General features: G+C 35.7%; 1 protein-coding gene across 4 annotated transcripts in view; it reads right to left on the reverse strand.

Moving 5' to 3' along the window:
• The window catches only part of LOC121373527 (echinoderm microtubule-associated protein-like 2), a 93754-nt gene that overhangs the window by 60198 nt on the left and 10547 nt on the right, over positions 1–23009 (reverse strand). For all 4 annotated transcript variants that reach the window (XM_041500202.1, XM_041500203.1, XM_041500204.1 and 1 more), the window contains exons 2-4: positions 14227–14403; positions 12616–12694; positions 577–746 (exon numbers count right to left, since the gene is read on the reverse strand). In XM_041500202.1, the coding sequence (XP_041356136.1) occupies positions 577–746; positions 12616–12694; positions 14227–14334 (357 nt within the window). In that variant the 5' untranslated portion in view covers positions 14335–14403. The remainder of the gene's footprint in view (positions 1–576; positions 747–12615; positions 12695–14226; positions 14404–23009) is intronic.

Below are 23009 nucleotides of genomic sequence, written 5' to 3' on the forward strand. Positions count from 1 at the left end.
TTTTCGTGCTTATATCCAATTAAGCTTCAAGCACGCTGTCCTGGGCACACGCCTCAGCTATCAGGGCTGTCTGTCTGGACAGTGGGTTAGTTGTTAGTGAAATAGAAGAGGATGTAGTGGTCTTACACCTACCCATGGAGTCGTTAAAACTCGCTCTGGGTGGGAACCGGAACCGGGATGCGAACCCTGTACCTACCAGCCTTATGTCCGGTGGCTTAACAACGACACCACCGAGGCCGGTCTATTAGGACAATGAGTAGGGAGGGGGGGGGGGGGGGGACCAGTCTATCAAGGGCGACAAATCCTACGAGTCTATGACTCGTCACACCTCAGACGACCGCTCTGCCACTGAGCTATATTCCGCACCAGAAATGCATTGACCGACTCGCGAAAGCAGTCGAACAGGGCCCGTGATTATAAAACTTAAAGTCTAGACTTTAATAAAGTCCAGACTTTAACGTAATGCTATTTGAATGGCGTTGCCATGACGTTAAAGTCTGGACTTCATTAAAGTGTAGACTTTATGGTTTATAAGCAAGGGGCCAGGTACCGTGATTAACCGTAGCAAACTGTCACCTGGAGCGCTTGCAGCAGGTCCTTCTGGGATATCCTGGCTTCCACGTTGCCATAGCGACGTAGGCTCATGTGCACTGCCCTCAGTCTCTGTCTGGAGTACTGCTCTAGAGCGTCCTTCAAAGCTTTCTCCAGTTTCTCCTTAGGATCCACGTGTTCGGATGGCAGGATGTCTGAGATGTGAAATATAATAAACAACAAACACAACAACAGTAAAATATAATCCAAGACCAGTAAATACATCCAAAATAATGAAGATGCTAATGATGGTGATGATGATGATGATGATGATGATGATGATGACAAAAACAATATCAATACAAACAAAAAACAAAAACAATAATAATATAAACAACTATAATATTAATAATAATAAAAATAATAATAATAAAAAATAATAATAACAACAATAACAAAACCACCACCACCACCAACAACAATAATAACAACAACAACAAACAAACGACAATAATAAAGATAACTTTAAGAACAACAGCAACAACATTAACAGAAATGAAAACAAACAATTAATAATATAAACATAAATATTCAAATTAACATAAATCAACAATACTAAATCAACAATATGCATAAAGTCAATAGCAAAAAAATAAACCCACACAAAAAAAACCCACACACACACAAACACGTTTAAATCAACAATAATATGTCAATAACATCAACAGTATCAACAAACACCCCCCCCCCCCCCAAATCAACAACATTAAATCAACAATACAAAATCAGTAACATCATTAATATTACATACATTCAATCTACAATAACAAATCAGTAACATCAACATTACCAAACAACAACAATACTAAATCAATGGCATCATCAATACTAAATAACATCATCAATACTAAATAACATCAACAACACTAAATCAATAACATCAACATTACCAAACAACAACAATACTAAATCAATGGCATCATCAATACTAAATAACATCATCAATACTAAATAACATCAACAACACTAAATCAATAACATCAACATTACCAAAAAACAACAATACTAAATCAATGGCATCATCAATACTAAATAACATCATCAATACTAAATAACATCAACAACACTAAATCAATAACATCAACATTACCAAACAACAACAATACTAAATCAATGGCATCATCAATACTAAATAACATCATCAATACTAAATAACATCAACAACACTAAATCAATAACATCAATAATACTAAATCAGTAACATCAACATTACCAAACAACAACAATACTAAATCAATGGCATCATCAATACTAAATAACATCATCAATACTAAATAACATCAATAATACTAAATCAGTAACATCAACATTACCAAACAACAACAATACTAAATCAATGGCATCATCAATACTAAATAACATCATCAATACTAAATAACATCAATAATACTAAATCAATAACATCAACATTACCAAACAACAACAATACTAAATCAATGGCATCATCAATACTAAATAACATCATCAATACTAAGTAACATCAACAACACTAAATCAATAACATCAATAATACTAAATCAGTAACATCAACATTACCAAACAACAACAATACTAAATCAATAGCATCATCAATACTAAATAACATCATCAATACTAAATAACATCAATAATACTAAATCAGTAACATCAACATTACCAAACAACAACAATACTAAATCAATGGCATCATCAATACTAAATAACATCATCAATACTAAATAACATCAACAACACTAAATCAATGACATCAACGATACTAAATCAGTAACATCAGCAACTGTAATTCAATGACATTAACAAGAGTAAATCAGTAACACCAAGAAAACTAATTCAATGACATTAACAAGAGTAAATCAGTAACACCAAGAATACTAATTCAATGACATTAACAAGAGTAAATCGGTAACACCAAGAATACTAATTCAATGACATTAACAAGAGTAAATCGGTAACACCAAGAATACTAATTCAATGACATTAACAAGAGTAAATCGGTAACACCAAGAATACTAATTCAATGACATTAACAAGAGTAAATCGGGAACACCAAGAATACTAATTCAATGACATTAACAAGAGTAAATCAGTAACACCAAGAATACCAATTCAATGACATTAACAAGAGTAAATCAGTAACATCATGAATACTAATTCAATGACATTAACAAGAGTAAATGGGTAACACCAAGAATACTAATTCAATGACATTAACAATAGTAAATCAGTAACACCAAGAAAACTAATTCAATGACATTAACAAGAGTAAATCAGTAACTCCAAGAAAACTAATTCAATGACATTAACAAGAGTAAATCAGTAACACCAAGAATACTAATTCAATGACATTAACAAGAGTAAATTGGTAACACCAAGAATACTAATTCAATGACATTAACAAGAGTAAATTGGTAACACCAAGAATACTAATTCAATGACATTAACAAGAGTAAATCGGTAACACCAAGAATACTAATTCAATGACATTAACAAGAGTAAATCGGGAACACCAAGAATACTAATTCAATGACATTAACAAGAGTAAATCAGTAACACCAAGAATACCAATTCAATGACATTAACAAGAGTAAATCAGTAACATCATGAATACCAATTCAGTAACACCAAGAATCCTAATTCAATGACATTAACAAGAGTAAATGGGTAACACCAAGAATACTAATTCAATGACATTAACAAGAGTAAATCAGTAACACCAAGAATACCAATTCAATGATATTAACAAGAGTAAATCAGTAACATAAAGAAAACTAATTCAGTAACACCAAGAATACTAATTCAATGACATTAACAAGAGTAAATCGGTAACACCAAGAATACTAATTCAATGACATTAACAAGAGTAAATCGGTAACACCAAGAATACTAATTCAATAACACCAAGAATACTAATTCAATAACACCAAGAATACTAATTCAATAACACCAAGAATACTAATTCAATGACATTAACAAGAGTAAATCGGTAACACCAAGAATACTAATTCAATGACATTAACAAGAGTAAATCGGTAACACCAAGAATACTAATTCAATGACATTAACAAGAGTAAATCGTTAACACCAAGAATACTAATCCAATGACATTAACAATACTAATTCAATGACATTAACAAGAGTAAATCAGTAACACCAAGAATACTAATTCAATGACATTAACAATAGTAATTCAGTAACACCAAGAATACTAATTCAATGACATTAACAATAGTAATTCAACAACGCTAAGCAAGCTATCACAAATGTAGCAAATCCTCTTCTTGTACATCATCCAATTCCTATATGTGAAATTCATGAAAATCCGACGAGGAATGAAGTTAGTAGACTGGTGACGACGTAGTTGCTATTTGTAGTATGTGATCTTGATCTTTGACTGAAAGAAGTGAAACATCAACTCCTTCACGATAATCATGAATCTATTCTTATATTTCAAGCTTCACGTAATCTGGACCAAAAATGAGGGTCGGGACTTTAACCCTATGTCCGACGCCATACAACCGTACTTAAACTGTGTTGATTGCGTCGTTAAATAAAACATCTCCTGGACAAGAAATGAAGTCATCGAAGCAGTGAACTTGTGTCACATACATACATTCGTTTCAACTTATTTTCGTGCTTATATCCAATTAATGTTCAAGCACGCTGTCCTGGGCACACAGCTCAGCTATCTGGGCTGTCTGTCCAGGACAGTGAGTTAGTTCTTAGTTGTCAGTAGTTAGTGAATGAGAAGAGGGTGTAGTGGTATTACACTTACCCACTGAGTCGTTAAAACTCGCTCTGCGTGGGAGCCGGTACCGGGCTGCGAACCCTGTACCTACCAGCCTTATGTCCGATGACTTAACCACGACACCACCGAGGCCAGTACATACATACATGTAAGACGCTGTATACCACTGACGAGTTATCGTGAGAGGATAATATTGTCAGATAATAACTTCAAGACTGTTAAAGAGACATTCCTGAGTTTGCTGCAATTTTTAAGATGTTATCGACTAACAGAGACTTTTTAACGATTGTAATTACATATCAAATATATTTTTCTGCATAAAATATTAGTGGCTGTATATTAAACGTGTTTCTGATCGTTCTAATATTTGTACTAGGTTAAATTTCATTTTATTTCCTAAAAACTATTTTTTAGTACGTACGAAATAATTTGAAGACAAAATCCAGTTTGGGCTTTTTACAAATATTAAGACGACCAGAAACAGATTGAATATACAGACACTGACATTCTAAACAAGAAAATATATTTAATATGTAAGTTTAATCGTAGAAATATTTTATTAGTCGGAAACATCTTACAGTGCAGCAAACTCGGGAATGTCCCTTTAAATAACATCATCATCAATACTAAAACAATAATATAAGCAATACCAAATAACATAAAAAAAATTAAAAATAAACCAGTAACATCAAAATATATAAATAATTATATCATCAACATTATTAAATCAATAACACGAACAATACTAAATAACATCAACAGCACTAAATCAGAAACATCAGCAATACTTAATTATATTAAGAATACTAAATAACATCAACAATACTAAATAATAAACATCAACAACACTTAATTATATTAAGAATACTAAAAACATCAACAGTATTAAATCAGAAACATCAAAAATATGCACTTGTATTAGCAATACTAAATAACATCAACAATACTAAATAATAAACATCAACAATACTTAATTATATTAAGAATACTAAAAACATCAACAGTACTAAATAAGAAACATCAACAATATTTAATTGTATTAACAATACTAAATAACATCAACAATAATAAATAATAAACATCAACAATACTTAATTATATTAAGAATACTAAAAACATCAACAGTATTAAATCAGAAACATCAACAATATTTAATTGTATTAACAATACTAAATAACATCAACAATACTAAATAATAAACATCAACAATACTTAATTGTATTAACAATACTAAATCGGAAACATCAACAATACTTAATTATATCAAGAATACTAAAAACATCAACAGTATTAAATCAGAAACATCAACTATACTTAAATGTATTAACAATACAAAAACATTAACAGTACTAAATCAGAAACATAAACAATACTTAAATATATCAAGAATACTAAAAACATTAACAATACTAAATCAATGGCATAAAAAAAAAAAATCAATAAAAGAAAATCAATGGCACCAACAGTACTACATGGCATCACTGACAATGAATCAATAACATTCACAATACTTATTTTATTTTATTATTTATCCCATTTCCCCCTTTCCTTTCTCTCCTTTGACTTCCATCTCATTTCTTCCCGATCTGGCAGCTCCTCCTATCTTTTACCTTTTTTTGCTGTCCATTTCCACAACCCAGTCCTTGTCTCTCTTGACATAAACAATTACAAAATTTAATGAACAATACTAAATACCACCAACAACATCAAATCAATAACAATAACAATACTAAATCAATAGCATTAACAATACTATATAACATCAACAACACTAAATAACATCAACAATATTAGCTATATAAATAACATCAACAATACTAACTATATAAATAACATCAACAACACTAAATAACATTAACAATACTAACTATATAAATAATATCAACAATACTAACTATATAAATTACATTAACAATACTAACAATATAAATAACATCAACAATACTAACTATATAAATAACATCAACTATACTAACTATATAAATAACATCAACAACACTAAATAACATCAACAATAACATTAACAACACCAACCAAACACATAAACAATACTAAATCAATAACCTTAACAATACTAAATCACTAACATCAACAACACTAATGCAATTTCAACAATGCTAAAAAATAGCATCAACAAAACTAATTAACATAAGTACTAATAAATCAATAATATCAAACATTCTAAAATTTAATCAATAACATCAATAGTATTTAATCAATAGCATCAAGAGTTTTAAATCAATAAGATGAACGATATATAATAAATAACATCAACAGTACTAACTGACATCATTGATGTCAATTAGTACTGGAGGGGGGAGGGACAGGATGATTTCCTCCCTTAAAAATATTAAAGTGCCTATTTCGTTCCCACAGGCAGGATAGCACAAACCATGGCCTTTGTTGAACCAGTTATGGATCACTGGTTATAACGAGAAATAGCCCAATGGACCCACCGACAGGAATCGATCTTAGGCTCGCGGTCTGGACCGTGTCAGCGGTTCTGGATGTAGTTTTTAAACTCAAGACATCTATCTTAACAAGTATTTGACAGTGCGACAGCCATAACTCTCAGTTAAAAGTTTTCTTTCATCTACATGTATATTAATAATTTATTAGCAAATCATTCCATTAAAACCGTGTACTTTATGTGTTTCATCCCACCTTCTGGCAGTCAGTTTTTCTCTTTTTTAGATTCTATATTTATCTAATCCAAGGGCGGATCCAGGAAATATTTCAGGGAGGGGACCAAGGGCAGAAGGGCATATGGTCCAACTCCTGACAAGGGCACTTCAATAAAGAAAAAATGGGCATTTGTGAAATGAAAATTGAAAACAAATTGTTTAACGAAATAGGCACTTTAATATTTTTAAGGGAGGAAATCATCCTGTCCCTCTCCCCCCCCCCCCCCCCAGTACTAATTGACATCAATGATACTAAGTCAATAACATCAGGATTTCTAAAGCAATAACATCAAGGATACTAAATCAATAATATCAACAATGCTAAATCAATAACATGAACAATTGTAAATGACATCAAGGATACTATATAAATGAATCAACAATACTAATTAACATAAATAATACTAAATCAATAATATCAAACATTCTAAAATTTAATCAATAACATCAATAGTATTTAATCAATATCATCAATAGTATTTAAATCAATAACATGAACGATACATAATAAATAACATCAACAGTACTAACTGACATCAATGATACTAAGTCAATAACATCAAGATTTCTAAAGCAATAACATCAAGGATACTAAATCAATAATATCAACAATGCTAAATCAATAACATGAACAAATGTAAATGTCATCAAGGATACTATATAAATGAATCAACAATACTAATTAAAACCAACAATACTAATTATTAACATCATCAATACTAATTAACATCAACAATAATAAATCAACAATACGAAATCAATAACATCAGCAATTTCAACAACGAAAACATTAAATTAACATAACATCAGCAACATTCAATTATTACAATCAATAACGAGAACAAAAGGTTATTGGTAATCGATAATGCAGTTCTAAAACTTGTGCTTTATCTTGGCGGTTCCATGATATCCATTCATTCTTGAATCAATAAAGTAGACTTAACCTATGCAATTTGATGGTAATTTGTTAACAAACTTTTTATTTACATTGATGTTTTTTTTCTTCAAAAAAATTGTTATGCGAGATGGTTTGGGTTTACAATTTAATATGTGATATTTGTTTTAAAACTTTATTCATTACAGAGTTCCCTTTTGACGCAAACGGAGTATAACAACAAAATCAATACAATTAGCAACGTTAATATCAGTAGGACCAAAACAGCTTACAATATGTAATATTTATAATAAATCGACAATATGTTTCGTTAGCATTTGACATGCAGTAGTGCAGTAGTGTACGAGAGAGAGCGAGAGAGAGAGAGAGAGAGAGAGAGAGAGAGAGAGAGAGAGAGAGAGAGAGAGAGAGAGAGAGAGAGAGAGAGAGAGAGAGAGAGAGAGAGAGAGAGAGAGAGAGAGAGAGAGAGAGAGAGAGAGAGAGAGAGAGAGAAGAGAGAGAGAGAGAGAGAGAGAGAGAGAGAGAGAGAGCGAGAGAGATAGGTTATTACCAGAGTGTTTTTCGGTATCGTCAATATCATATATTTGGAATACAAATTGTATTATGCGAGCCTCCGGCGAGCATAATACATTATTTTTATTCCTAATATATGATATTGACGATACCGAAATACATGAGGGTAATAATCTCTTTATCATATAAGCTCAAGCTTAATACAACGTGTTGTTGTAAACTGTACACTTTAATTCCAGTCCGCCATTACTAGATATTCAAATGACGTAAGAATATGTGGCGCGGTGTATTTTTGGAAATGACGTTAAAATCGAATGACGTCATTTTGGATGTCCTTACATCAAAATAAAGTTACGCCTGACGTTTTTTGTTTTCTGAACGCTGGACAGCTTTCAGTGTCAAATTGCCATTGAAATGCTTTTATTTGATGACTATGAATGCATACGTCAATCATGGAGTGTCACCCAAGTACGTTTGTTTAAATGTCAATAAAACTAGTGCCGAGACCTCGACTAATTTACATCTAATTTGCAAAGTTATCAAATTCTTAAAGTATCTGATCTGAAAAATATCACATACTTTGATTGCACTGAAAATGTAAGATATTATATGATATAATATATATATATATATATATATATATATATATATATATATATATATATATATATATATATATATATATGTGTGTGTGTGTGTGTGTGTGTGTGTGTGTGTGTGTGCGTGCGTGCGTGTGCGTGCGTGCGTGCGTGCGTGCGTGTGTGCATTATTTATTTCATTTTTAAAAAAGGCTTGTGCTGCCAGCTAGAGGTATTCTAAGTAATACTAAAATTAATAAGACCAAAATATTACATCAACTACCTCCATTCGCCCCAACAAAAAACTAAACAATAACAACAACAAACAAACAAACAAACAAACAACAACACCAATAACAACAATCAAACAAATAAACAAACAAAACAAAACAAAAACAAAAACAAAATATGTGTATCGGGATTTTACATGTATATGGGAAACATATTTTTTATATTCAGGTGTTGTGGTAGTATTGGAGGTTTAAAAAAAACCCCATATATATATATATATATATATATATATATATTATAATTATTTATAATGTTATTGGTTATTGGTGTGTGTATGTGTCTCTGTGTGTGCATGTATGCGTGTTACGACACATCTGCGTTCCGCTAGTCAACAAAAAACGATTACAATCTCATAAATCAATTACTTAAATTTACGCAGTTTTCTGCGAACTGTGATCATGCAAACGTAATAAACATCCCGCAACCTGTTTCCATACAGTCCGTACATCACAGACCCTTGTGTGATAGTCTTTACAATGTTATCACAGAGTTATTAAAATAAAGCCATTATTATTATTATTGCATTCGCGGCATCACCAATGCTTCTACGAGTATTGGATCTTTTTAACCATAATACATAATAAAATATTGAATTCACACCTTTATCTCGTTACCGCGCACGTCAATCGATCAATAACGGAACCTAGCAACATAGGGGTACAATGGCGGATCTAAGGAGAGAGAGAGAGAGAGAGAGAGAGAGAGAGAGAGAGAGAGAGAGAGAGAGAGAGAGAGAGAGAGAGAGAGAGAGAGAGAGAGAGAGAGAGAGAGAGAGAGAGAGAGAGAGAGAGAGGGGGTGGGGGGGGGGGGGGGGGAGGGACAGGATGATTTCCTCCCTTAAAAATATTAAAGTGCCTATTTCGTTAAACAATTTGTTTTCAATTTTCATTTCACAAATGCCCATTTTTTCTTTATGGAAGTGCCCTTGTCAGGAGTTGGACCATATGCCCTTCTGCCCTTGGTCCCCTCCCTGAAATATTTCCTGGATCCGCCCTTGGATTAGATAAATATAGAATCTAAAAAAGTGAAAAACTGACTGCCAGAAGGTGGGATGAAACACATAAAGTACACGGTCTTAATGGAATGTAGATGAAAGAAAACTTTTAACTGAGAGTTATGGCTGTCGCACTGTCAAATACTTGTTAAGATAGATGTCTTGAGTTTAAAAACTACATAGAGCTATGGCTGCTAATCTCCTGGCCCGGGTCCAATCCAGAAACGCTGACACGGTCCAGACCGCGAGCCTAAGATCGATCCCTGTCGGTGGGTCCATTGGGCTATTTCTCGTTATAACCAGTGCACCACGACTGGTGTCTTGACTTTAACAAAAGAAAGAAATGTTTTATTTAACGACGCACTCAACACATTTTATTTACGGTTATATGGCGTCAGACATATGGTTAAGGACCACACTGACTTTGAGAGGAAACCCGCTGTCGCCACTACATGGGCTACTCTTTCCGATTAGCAGCAAGGAATCTTTTATTTGCGCTTCTCACAGGCAGGATAGCACAAACCATGGCCTTTGTTGAACCAGTTATGGATCACTGGTCGGTGCAAGTGGTTTACACCTACCCATTGAGCCTTGCGGAGCACTCACTCGGGGTTTGGAGTCGGTATCTGGATTAAAAATCCCACGCCTCGACTGGGATCCGAACCCAGTACCTACTAGCATGTAGACCGATGGCCTAACCACTACGCCACCGAGGCCGGTGATTTTAACAACTACATAGTAGTATTTGGCAAGATCTATTGCAAATTGTTTTCACTAATCATTAAAACACAGAATACAAAAAGTTTGTTTGTTTGTTTGCTTTGTTTAACGAAACCACTAGACCACATTGATTTGTTAATCATCGGCTATTGGATGTCAAATACTTGGTAATTTAGTTATAGTCTTAGAGAGGAAACCCGCTACATTTTTCCATCAGTAGCAAGGGATCTTTTATTTGTTTCGTTTGTTTAACGACACCACTAGAGAACATTGATTTATTAATCATCGGCTATTGGATGTCAAACACTTGGAGTATTTTTCTTATAGTGTTAGAGAGGAAACCCGCTATATTTTTCCATTAGTAGCAAGGAATCTTTTATATGTATCATCCCACTGACAGGATAGCACATACCACGGCCTTTAATATACCAGTTGTGGTGCACTTGCAGATCCACTGAACAGTGTGTGCGTGTGTGTGTGTGTGTGTTTATATGTGTGTGCGCACACGCGTACGTGTGTGTATCTGTATGTATATGTATGTATGTATGTATGTGTGTGTTTATGTGAGTGTGTTTATGTTAGTGTGTGTGTGTGTGTGTGTGTGTGTGTGTGTGTGTCTGTGTGTGTATGTGTATGTGTGTGCGTGTGTTTGTGTGAGTGTGTGTATATATGTATATGTATGTGTGTGTTTATGTGTGTCTGTATGTGTGTGTGTGCGTGTGCGTGTATGTGTGTGTGTGTGTGTGTTTGTGTGAGTGTGTGTCTCTATATATGTATGTGTGTGTTTATGTGTGTGTTTATATATGTGTGTGTGTGTGTGTTTATATGTGTGTGTATGTGTGTGTGTGTGTGTGTTTGTGTGTGTGTGTGTTTGTGTGTGTATGTGTGTGTGTATGTATGTGTGTGTACATGTATGTACGTGTGTGTGTATGTGTGTGTGTATGTGTGTGTGTGTATGTGTGTGTGTGTATGTGTGTTTGTGTGTGTGTGTGTGTGTGTGTGTGTGAGTGTGTCTGTATATATGTATGTGTGTGTTTATGTTAGTGTGACCGTGTGTATGTGTGTGTGTGTGTGTGTGTGTGTGATTCTGTGTGTGTGTGTGTGTGTGTGTGATTCTGTGTGTGTTCATGTGAGTGTATGTGTATATATATGTATGTGTCTGGATATGTATATATGTGTATGTGTGTGTGCACGTACGTGTACGTATGTGTGTGTGTGTGTGTGTGTGTGTGTGCATGTGTGTGTATGTGTGTGTAAGTGTGTATGTGCGCGCGTGTGTGCGTGCATGTGTGTGCGTGCATGTGTATGCATATGTGTCGATTTAATTTAATGTTAAGTTAATAAGGCCTAAAACAAACAGTTGTGTTTCAGGGAACGTGAATAAACTAAATTAGATAAGATCTATTAAGATTATATAAGGTTCTTTCTTTATTATTATTTTTTTTTACTACATTTAACCGTACTGGTCTCTAATCAACTAATAATAATAATAATAATAATAATAATAATAATAATAATTATAATAACAAATAATAGTACATCGAAACAATATTTGTGTCGGCCATTCTAGGTATAGACTGGTTCCCGAAAACACAAATTGGTTGTTTAGGTGTAAGAAAGCGTACCAACTATGATATCTTCGACCGGTGTGTCGGCGATTCTCGGTGATCTTCGGCCATAAGGTGACGGAGAGCGTTCTCTCTTCTGAAACATCATACACAGCAATGACGTCATTTGTGGACGATACATATATAAATATGGACGGCTTCGTTAACGTGGATGTAACACATTTGGATAACGTTACAAGAGAGTGAAACAAGAGTCTCTGAAGTTGAAACGGTGAAATACCGTTAAAAATAGACTAAAACTCGACTCCTCAACTGTTACTTCTCAAACGCACGTGCGTTTTTAAAAATATAAAAAATGCATTTTGTGGTATTAGAAACACCAGAATGACCAGAAAAACTTCGGCTGTACGAAAATGGAAAATCTAAACAATAAAATATAATTAAAGTTTGCTTTCAGTGATCATATTTTAAACGGCTCTAACAGTCCAGTTGCTAGTCTGAGCGCTCTTACAACTCGATTCTCGTCGAATAATGCTGGTTGGCAAACTTTCTGCTGTCACGACTTCTACGACTGTCCAGTTGCTAGTCGAGTTGGCCAACTTCGTCGTGACGGTTGACAGTCTGAGCCTAGCATAATTCATCGGCTTGCGTGACGAGTGTGATATAATTGCAAACTTCACGAGATGAGATATAATTCATATTTGAAAAAAACAAAAAAAACATGAAATTTTCTATATATTATATAATTTTATTTTTAAAATGCCAGCAGCAAAATAGTTCCGGCTTTCTTGCAGTGAAGATAACACTTTCTACAGCGACAATAACACATTTTAGAGTGAAATAGTGAAGATTTCACTCTAAAATATGTTATCATCACTGAGTGACTGATAACACTTTTATTTCACTGATATTTTAAGATATTTCACTAAATGTTATATAATAAAATTTATTACATACCTGTGAGAGATATCGAAGTTTAATAACAAAATCGTACGTCACATTGTGAGATACCGTTTTCCTTAACAAAGATGGGATATAAACTCTAACGCGATTGGCCAACACCACATTAAGGGAGAATGGGGTCAACACAATATGACGTAAGATTTTGTACTTTCTTATTGAAAGCAGTGCAGTTCAGCCAAGCCGAGCAGAAAAACGCCCGGCAAACTGGTTTATGCGCTTCATGTTAAAAATAATAACCACTTCGGAAACCAGTCAAAATAGTTTGCAAACGTTAGCGAAAAACGGATGGCTGAACTTATGGCTGATTTTACTCTCAGTAACACGAAGTAATTTAAAACCGCCGTCGAATAAACTATTTATGAAAACTAAATCTGGGTCATTAACCTCGATTGTGGGCGGGGCTATGCTGACACTCGAACACCAGCTGATCTGCATGTTTACTTTTGTTACTTTTTGATGAATTCTCACCAATATTTATAGGTAAGTAATAAATAAAATACTACACCGTTTTCAGTTTAATACCATTTTTATGAACTCGCTTTCGCTCGCTAGATACATTTTCTAATGTAGGCCTACTCGTTCATAAAATGGTATTAAACTGAAAGTCGTATAGTATTCTCTATATATGTAACCACGATATGTTTTAATAGTTTACATTGCGTGTTTAATACTTGATATAAACCAAAACAGAAACCAACGGCTTACAGAATTCAAAGTGTCCAATGAGTTTCCGCTGTTGGATTGGGTTGTGCCTCGTTGACCAATCGCAGCGTTCCTGTCTCTTCTCGCCTGCGCTCGTAGACTGGTATTCATGCTGGGGGTGTTACCACGTGACTCAGTGGACTCGTCCACTTCAAACTCTATGTCGTCCAAGTCATCGTACTGAAAGAGAAGAATTATTGTTATCATGTGTATTAAAGTTACATTCTCTGGTTACCATATTATAACATCATGTACAAATGTGAAATACAAGCTCAAACACACTTTTCAAAAAGTCGTGTGTGTTCGCTATGAACGGATATCGTCAAACGTATACGCTTGATTCGTCGCCTGTGCCGCCATAGCTCGGCAAAGCAAAAACGACAGCCTTTTGTCAGTTTCAGTTAACACGTGCGTTTGCCGATTTCAAATTCTAGGGTTCGTCTCAAAAATTTAAAAGAGAAATCTCGCGCTGTACGAAGAACGTCTGGTTGAGGACACGGTACTAGTTAGAGTCTTTAGTTAAAACCGGTTTGATCTTGACAACGTATTATCGACAGTCGTACCTTCCTATTTCAGAATTGATATTTTATAAAGTGTTAGTAGAACTTTCAAAGTTTAGTTTGTATACTAGTAACACAATAACCATGTATATATTTTTAAAATAAAATATACTAAAGTAGACAATGAACGTTTTCACGTCTTATGTTTAACGACATCAAAGATAAAACATATTGATTTAATAATCATCCGACCCCATACAACCGTAAATAAAATGTGTTGAGTGCGTCGTTAAATAAAACATATCCTATCCTTCCTTCCATCTGGTAATTTTGACATATAATCTTAGAGAGGAATCGGGTGCATGTGCAGGGGGAAGGTATTGGAGGTCGAAACCCTTACTTGCCCAAGCTTAAACAAAATTGAAATTTATTTTTTGGGGGAGCATGGCCCCATATAACTTCGCTTAACACAGTCTATAACCCCAACCCCGCTGAAATCCCTGCACACGCGCCTTGGAAACCCGCTACATTTTTATTTAGCAAGGGATTGTTTATATGTACCATCCCACAGACAGGATATCACATACCATGGTCTTTTTGTATACCCGCCGATGGGCATCGATCCTAGACTGACCGCGCATTTCCAAAAAACACCTTTTTAGGTCTAAGTAATGAATAAAAATAACATATAGTCTTGAAAAATGTTATGTAAATCGAACACAGTACCCTCTTCCTCTATCCCTAAAGCGTTACGTAATTAGTAACACCCCCTTACATGTAACGCGTATGCCAACAGCTGGCCACTGTCAAAATTTCAAGGCAAATCCCCCACTCACCGACCCCTGGAAAGGCGTTGTACCATACCTCTATGGATATAAATATGTTTTGGAGATATGAGACGACCCCTCAATCAAGACAGTTAAATTTGTTCAAAAATTGCGAAATCTCACGTAATCTCTTGTTGGGGAATTCTATACTTGTGATAAGCCAATGAAAACCGAGATCGGTACGAGCCCGTCAAAAGTGTTCCACTTTCAAAATACTGGCTTTATTTTTGACCTGGATACGCCAGCGTAGTGAAACCAATGCGGAGTGCGGCGTCATATATGCACCAAACGTAATTGGATTTTCTGTTCTATATGCTTAAATAATAAAAATATTCCAGGGAATGTAGTTTTAAAGGCACATACCCTAGTTTTTAGGCAGTTTCAAATGTGTTTAGCTAATTACAGCCTGTTTACCGTTAACTTATTTTGGTCATACAGGGCCCATATTTTCGAAGTCATCTTAGTGCTACGAAATCGTAAAACCATAGCAGGTTTTGACATCACTACAGCACACGCCATAGCTTACGGTGGTTTTACGATTTCGTAGGCTAAGATTGCTTCGAAAATATGGACCCTGGAGGGGAGGGAAGTAGCCCAGTGGTTAAACGCTCTCTTGATGCGCGGATGGTCTAGGATCGATTCCAGTCGGTGGTCCCATTGGGCCATTTCTCTAGTTATAGCCAGTGCACCACGACTGGACAATAGTATATGAAAGGCCGTGGTATGATGTGCTATCCTGTCTGTGGGATGGTGCATATAAAAGATCCCTCTAGTGGTTTCGTTAAAAAAACCTTCAACTTTAGTCATCCTAGTATTTTTGGTATCTCAAAATAATCTGGACGGGATCTTGGACTGTCGACAGAGTATCCACCTGAGGTGCTTGGGTGGAAGGATCGAACTACCTCGGTGGTGTCATTCTCTGATTGCTACCCCCCGTCCTACCATCCCCCGTCCTACGCAGTGCCCCACGGTTGGTATAAGGAATGCAATAAACATTCAAAGAAATAAATTTTTATTTAACGACGCACTCAACACATTTTATTTACGGTTATATGGCGTCAGGCATATAGTTAAGGACCACACAGATTTTTGAGAGAAACCCCGTTGTCGCCACTTCATGGGCTACTCATTCCGATTAGCAGCAAGGGATCTTTTATTTGCGCTTCCCACAGACAGGATAGCACAAACCATGACCTTTGTTGAACCAGTTATGGATCACTGGTCGGTGCAAGTGGTTTACACCTACCCACTGAGCCTTGCGGAGCACTCACTCAGGGTTTGGAGTCGGTATATGGATTAAAAATCCCATGCCTTGACTGGGATCCGATCCCAGTACCTATCAGCCTGTAGACCGATGGCCTAACCACGACGCCACCGAGGCCGGTTGACGAATTAATGAATCAGGAAACTAAAGAAAAATTGGCACATACAGCATTTGAAAGTACATTAACGTGCGTTATATACAAGACAGTCCTTCCTAGATCCCTAGATACACATAAAGCACCCACCTCTGGAATTCGCGAACCAGTCTCGGCGGTGTCGTGGTTAAGCCATCGGACATAAAGCTAGTGGTTGGTACAGGGTTCGCAGCCCGTTTCCGACTCACACCCAGAGCGAATTTCAACGACTCAGTGGGTAGGTGTAAGGCTACTACACCATCTTCTCTTGCATTAACCACTAACCAGGTAACAACTAACATACTGTCCTGGACAGACAGCCCAGATAGCTGAGGTGTGTGCCCAGGACAGCGTGATTGAACCTTAATTGGATATAGGCACGATTATAATTGGATTCGCGCCTGTCCTGAATGACATCAGGGCGAACAATATATCACCTATTGTATGTCGAAAAAAGTCGAGACAATGAACACATATAGATAAAGAAAAATTAATATTCTATAAATGACAATGGAAATCTTTACGCTTGACAAGACGCTAAATCCAATAAAACTAGCCACTATTTTTTTTTTTTATTTTTTTTTTTTTTTTTTTTTTTTTTTTTTTTTTTTGTGCATGAAAGAACATACTAACTAAATGACAATATAATATTTCAATCAATTAAAGTCCAGTCCAATAATCACGGATAGTTCGATTTTTAATCTTCGCGTGCAATCATTTACTAATTAATTGACTTAATATACGCGTGCAATTATTTATTAATTAACGGTATTAATAATAAGATTCTGTGGGGTTTTTTTTCTGTGATCGCTCAACCCTGAGTGTGTTTACTGTTCTGGTACATGGTCAACAGTTAACCCCTTATCCACTAAGTTTGTTTCCTGTACTATCAATTTCTTTGAGATTGTCAGATCCATGGGTTTATATGGTTGAATGGAATATATAAATAATATCTCCATACTATATATGGGGAGGGGGGAGGGGGGAGGGGGGGGAGCGGCACGTAGCTCAGTAGTACAGGGCTCGCTCGATGCACGATCGATCTAGGATCGATTCTCGTCTGTGGGCCCATTGGGTATATCAAAGCCCGTGGTATGTTCTATCCTGTAAAAGATGCCTTGCTGCTAATCGAAATGATTAGCCCACGAAGTAACGACAGCGGATTTCCTCTCTCAATATGGGTGATCCTTAACCATATGCCCGACGTCATATAACCGTAAATAAAATGTGCTGAGTGCGTCATTAAATACAATATTTCCTTCCTTCCTTCGTCCATATGACTACATAATAGTAATGTCAGCATAACAACGCTGTGTAACTGATATTTTATCGTGTTGATATTGTGAAGGTGGCAGTGTCATGTGTACATAATAGTAATGTCAGCATAACAACGCTGTGTAACTGATATTTTATCGTGTTGATATTGTGAAGGTGGCAGTGTCATGTGTACATGGCGTCGTTCCACGAAGCGATCTTAGCGCCAAGACCACCTTAAGTGTATAAGTGAGTTATGCACTTCCGGCGATCTTAGCGCAGAGACCACCTTAAGTGTATAAGTGAGTTATACACTTTCCGGCGAGCTTAGCGCTAAAACCACCTTAAGTGTATAAGTGAATTATGCTCTTAGCGCTAAGACCACCTTAAGTGTATAAGTGAATTATGCACTTAAGGCGATCTTAGCGCTAAGACCACCTTAAGTGTATAAGTGAGTTATGCACTTAGATCGATCTTAGCACTAAGACCACCTTAAGTGTATAAGTGAGTTACGCACTTAGGGCGATCTTAACGCTAAGACCACCTTAAGTGTATAAGTGAATTACGCACTTAGGGTGATCTTAGCGCTAAGACCACCTAAGTGTATAAGTGAGTTATGCACTTAGGGCGATCTTAGCGCTAAGACAACCTTAGGTGTATAAGTGAGTTATGCGCTTACGGCGATATTAACGCTAAGACCACGTTAAGTGTATAAGTGAGTTATGCACTTAGGGCGATCTTAGCGCTAAGACAACCTTAAATGTATAAGTGAGTTATGCACTTAAGGCGATCTTAGCGCTAAGACCACCTAAGTGTATAAGTGAGTTATGCACTTAGGGCGATCTTAGCGCTAAGACCACCTAAGTGTATAAGTGAGTTATGCACTTAAGGTGGTCTTAGCGCTGTATAAGTGAGTTATGCATTTAGGGCGATCTTAGCGCTAAGATCACCTTAAATGTATAAGTGAGTTATGCACTTAGGCGATCTTAGCGCTAAGACGACCTTAAGTGTATAAGTGAGTTATGCACTTAGGGCGATCTTAGCGCTAAGACCACCTTAAGTGTATAAGTGAGTTATGCACTTAAGGCGATCTTAGCGCTAAGACCACCTAAGTGTATAAGTGAGTTATGCATTTAGAGCGATCTTAGCGCTAAGACCACCTTAAGTGTATAAGTGAGTTATGCATTTAGGGCGATCTTAGCGCTAAGACCACCTTAAGTGTATAAGTTAATTATGCACTTAAGCCAATATTAGCGCTATGATCGCTTCGTGGTACGGGGACCAGGTATATTAATATACATTACTAACCTTATAATCCTCATCCGAAATATATTCGTCGCTCGAATACATCATTAATTCACTTTAAATCTATAATCCAAGGTAATCCAAACTGAATTTTATTTCTTTAACATTAACTCAATTTTCGCGCCAACTAACTTCATATTACATTATTGCATCAAAAACTGTGCTGTCGAAAATCAACGGAATGAGTTCCATACTGAACAGTGTTGTAAAATTCCAGCATCCAAAATGATTTATTGTTCTTTCTGTAATACTCAATGACGAATTAGTGTACAATTGTACTACATGATCTAAATTTAATAATACTTTCTGTAACACTTGTAATGAATAGTGCTAAATTTCTGTATCCAGAATCATGAATGCTTCTTTCTTTAAGAAAAATTGCGGTTATAGGAAACCTATTTTCCAGCATTCTTGAAGTTCGACATATCCGGTTAATTGTAACACATTTTAGTCAAGAATTCTTTATGCATTTCTTTTGCCTTAACAGTATGCAAATATTTTTTTCTTAGAAATCCACTAAAAACAACAATCCAACGCGTAACACATAAATGAATCGCAGTCTACTCTCCTTCACCTTTTTTCTGTGGCACAAAAAGACAAACCCATCACGCTGACCAGTCCAATAAGTCAAAGACGGAAACGATCTTAATCAATAACTCCTTAAGTTCCCTCCCTTCACCATACAATACCGTGACAGTGCGAACTGTATTCATGTTGGCTTGAACTATTCAGCCTGTTTGTTTAGAATATTCATTGTATTTAGCTTGAAATTATTCAATGGATGGTTGATAGTTGACAGATATTATAGTCCGGGACCTCGGTTTGATTGGAATGCTATTGGGGCATTGTTATCGCACTTCCGTACTGCAATATTGGTGTTGGAATCGATAGGTAGTTATGTTGTGGTAGCAATGGTTGTTAGCAATTGGGTTTTTTTTCTATTGTCAGAGTGCGGATATTTGCATGAGCTTTCTTGGTGGCCGATGTTTCAGCACACGTGGCACGATGATGGTAAATGATTAGAGGATGTAACATTGTTACAGTTGTCATTAAGCGAAGAAATAGTAATCAGCTTTATATTATTTACCATCATTAACGTCGTCACCTTTTTGCGACTAACATTTCCATCAGAGTGTTCACTATCACTAACGTGGATGTCGTCGTGATCAATATCATCATCGTCGTCGTCATCATCACCATCATCAGCAGCACCATCATCACCATCATCATTACCATCACCATCAGCATCAGCAGCAGCAGCAGCACCATCACCATCATCATCAGCAGCAGCACCATCATCATCAGCAGCAGCACCATCATCAGCACCATCGTCAGCACTATCCATAGCATCATTTGGATCATCATCATCTCTAACATCACCACCACCATTATCATAATCATAATCATCGTCATCGTCATCATCATCGTCATCATCATCATCATCGTCATAATCAGCAATAGCATAAATCGTTGCTATTAGCATCATCGTCATCATCACCGTCTGGTTCTTATTCTGGCTCTTCGTTAAAATTACAACCATCACAACTACTATACTTATCATCATCATTATCATCATCATCACCATGGTTATCATTGCCACCATCATCATCGTCACAATGGCTGCGTCCCTTGGCATCAGTAGCCGTGTCTGCCAGTCGTTACCATTATGGAGATTATTAACAACACAGTAGCAGGCAAAGTTCTAATGTTCTTCTTAAAGCAGCAATCTCGAGTCTATTTCTATTATTTAACTATTTCAAATAGGCCATCGACATTAATGTTCTTACTGTCGACCACCATTCTTCGATATCGTTCAGCTAGTATATACTCGCAACCTACACGTGTAATATACTATTCTCCATTTAAAAAACCGAAATGCCGGCTGCTATTTATTTCATAGGTTTGTGTTAAAACGTAATACAAACATGGGGACAGACTGTTGATGACGATAAAATATGTGTTTTATTATAACTGTCAGGGAACATTTTGCTTTTTGTATTTTGCAGTAGCGATATATATCTATTAAAGGGACATTCCCGAGTTTGCTGCTTGTCAAAATTTCCGAAAATGGGATAACTCCGAAAAAAATTGCTTCCCGAGTTTGCTGCTACGATCGATAAAACGCAAATACTTACATAAACTTACATATTCTCAAAAACTCAGCCGATATTTCTTGTTTTTAGAATATCAGTGTCTGTAGATTCAATGTGTTTCTGGCCGTCTTAATGTTTGTAAGAAGCCCAAACTGGATTTTGTCTTCAAATAATTTCGTACGTACGAAAAAATATAGTTATGAAATAAAATGAAATTTAACCTCGTACAAATATTAGAACGATCAGAAACACGTTTAATATACAACCACTAATATTGTATGCAGAACAGTATAATTGATATATATATATATATTTACAATCGTTAAAAAGTGTGTTAGTCGATAACATCTTAGACATTGCAGCACATAAGGCTAGTAGTAGGGGACGACAAACCTACATAGTATGCATGTAGCGTAGTGGTGTTCCAATGATCGGTTATAATAGAAAATCAACCGGCCTCGGCGGTGTCGTGGTTAAGCCATCTGACATAAGGCTGGTAGGTACTGGGTTCGCAGCCTGGTACCGGCTCCCACCCAGAGCGAGTTTTAACCACTCAATGGGTAGGTGTAAGACCACTACACCCTCTTCTCTCTCACTGACCATTAACAACTAACCCACTGTCCTGGACAGACAGCCCAGATAGCTGAAGCGTGTGCCCAGGACAGCGTGTTTGAACCTCAATTGGATATAAGCACGAAAATAAGTTGAAATGAAAAACAAAGAGGAATCTTTGCGCATTTCGTTCAAATTATATCTAACAAAAACCAGTATGATGTTTTATTTATTATCCACCTCCATGGAATGTAATATTAAAATAACAAAAATCGGTAAATTCCAAATGTTTTGAACAAGTAAGTATTTTGGACTGAGGCGAAATCATATCGACGCCTCTGTGCTACAGTTTTTTAATGGTGTATAGCCTGTTTCGCCGCTCATTCTAGATAATTTTTTGTTGGTACGCTATATGTATGTAAAGAGTGCGACATATAAAATCTCAGCTAATATGCCGTTTTATTTATTAGTATTTAATTGATCAATCTTTAATCAAAGTTATATAGCCATATATACATGTTTTAAATTCGCCGCGTGTCTAGAATATTTTGTTTTACTGGAATTCACTATAATATTCCATTCTGTCAAAGTAGGTAAGTACATAAATCAAATGTGTCATGACACTGAACACTGGCATTTCTATAGTTGTAAGAATAAAAAAGTTTTGTTTTGTTTAACAACACCACTAGAGCACATTGATGTATTAAACATCGGCTATTGTATGTCAAACTTTGGTAATTCTGACCATATAGCTAGTGTATTTTGTGTAGAGAGGAAACCCGCTACATTTTTTCCATTAGTACAAGGGATCTTTTATATGCACCTTCTTATAGACAGGATCGCACATATCACGTATTC

Source organism: Gigantopelta aegis, chromosome 5 (assembly GCF_016097555.1).
Source record: "Gigantopelta aegis isolate Gae_Host chromosome 5, Gae_host_genome, whole genome shotgun sequence".
NCBI classification, from domain to species: domain Eukaryota; kingdom Metazoa; phylum Mollusca; class Gastropoda; order Neomphalida; family Peltospiridae; genus Gigantopelta; species Gigantopelta aegis.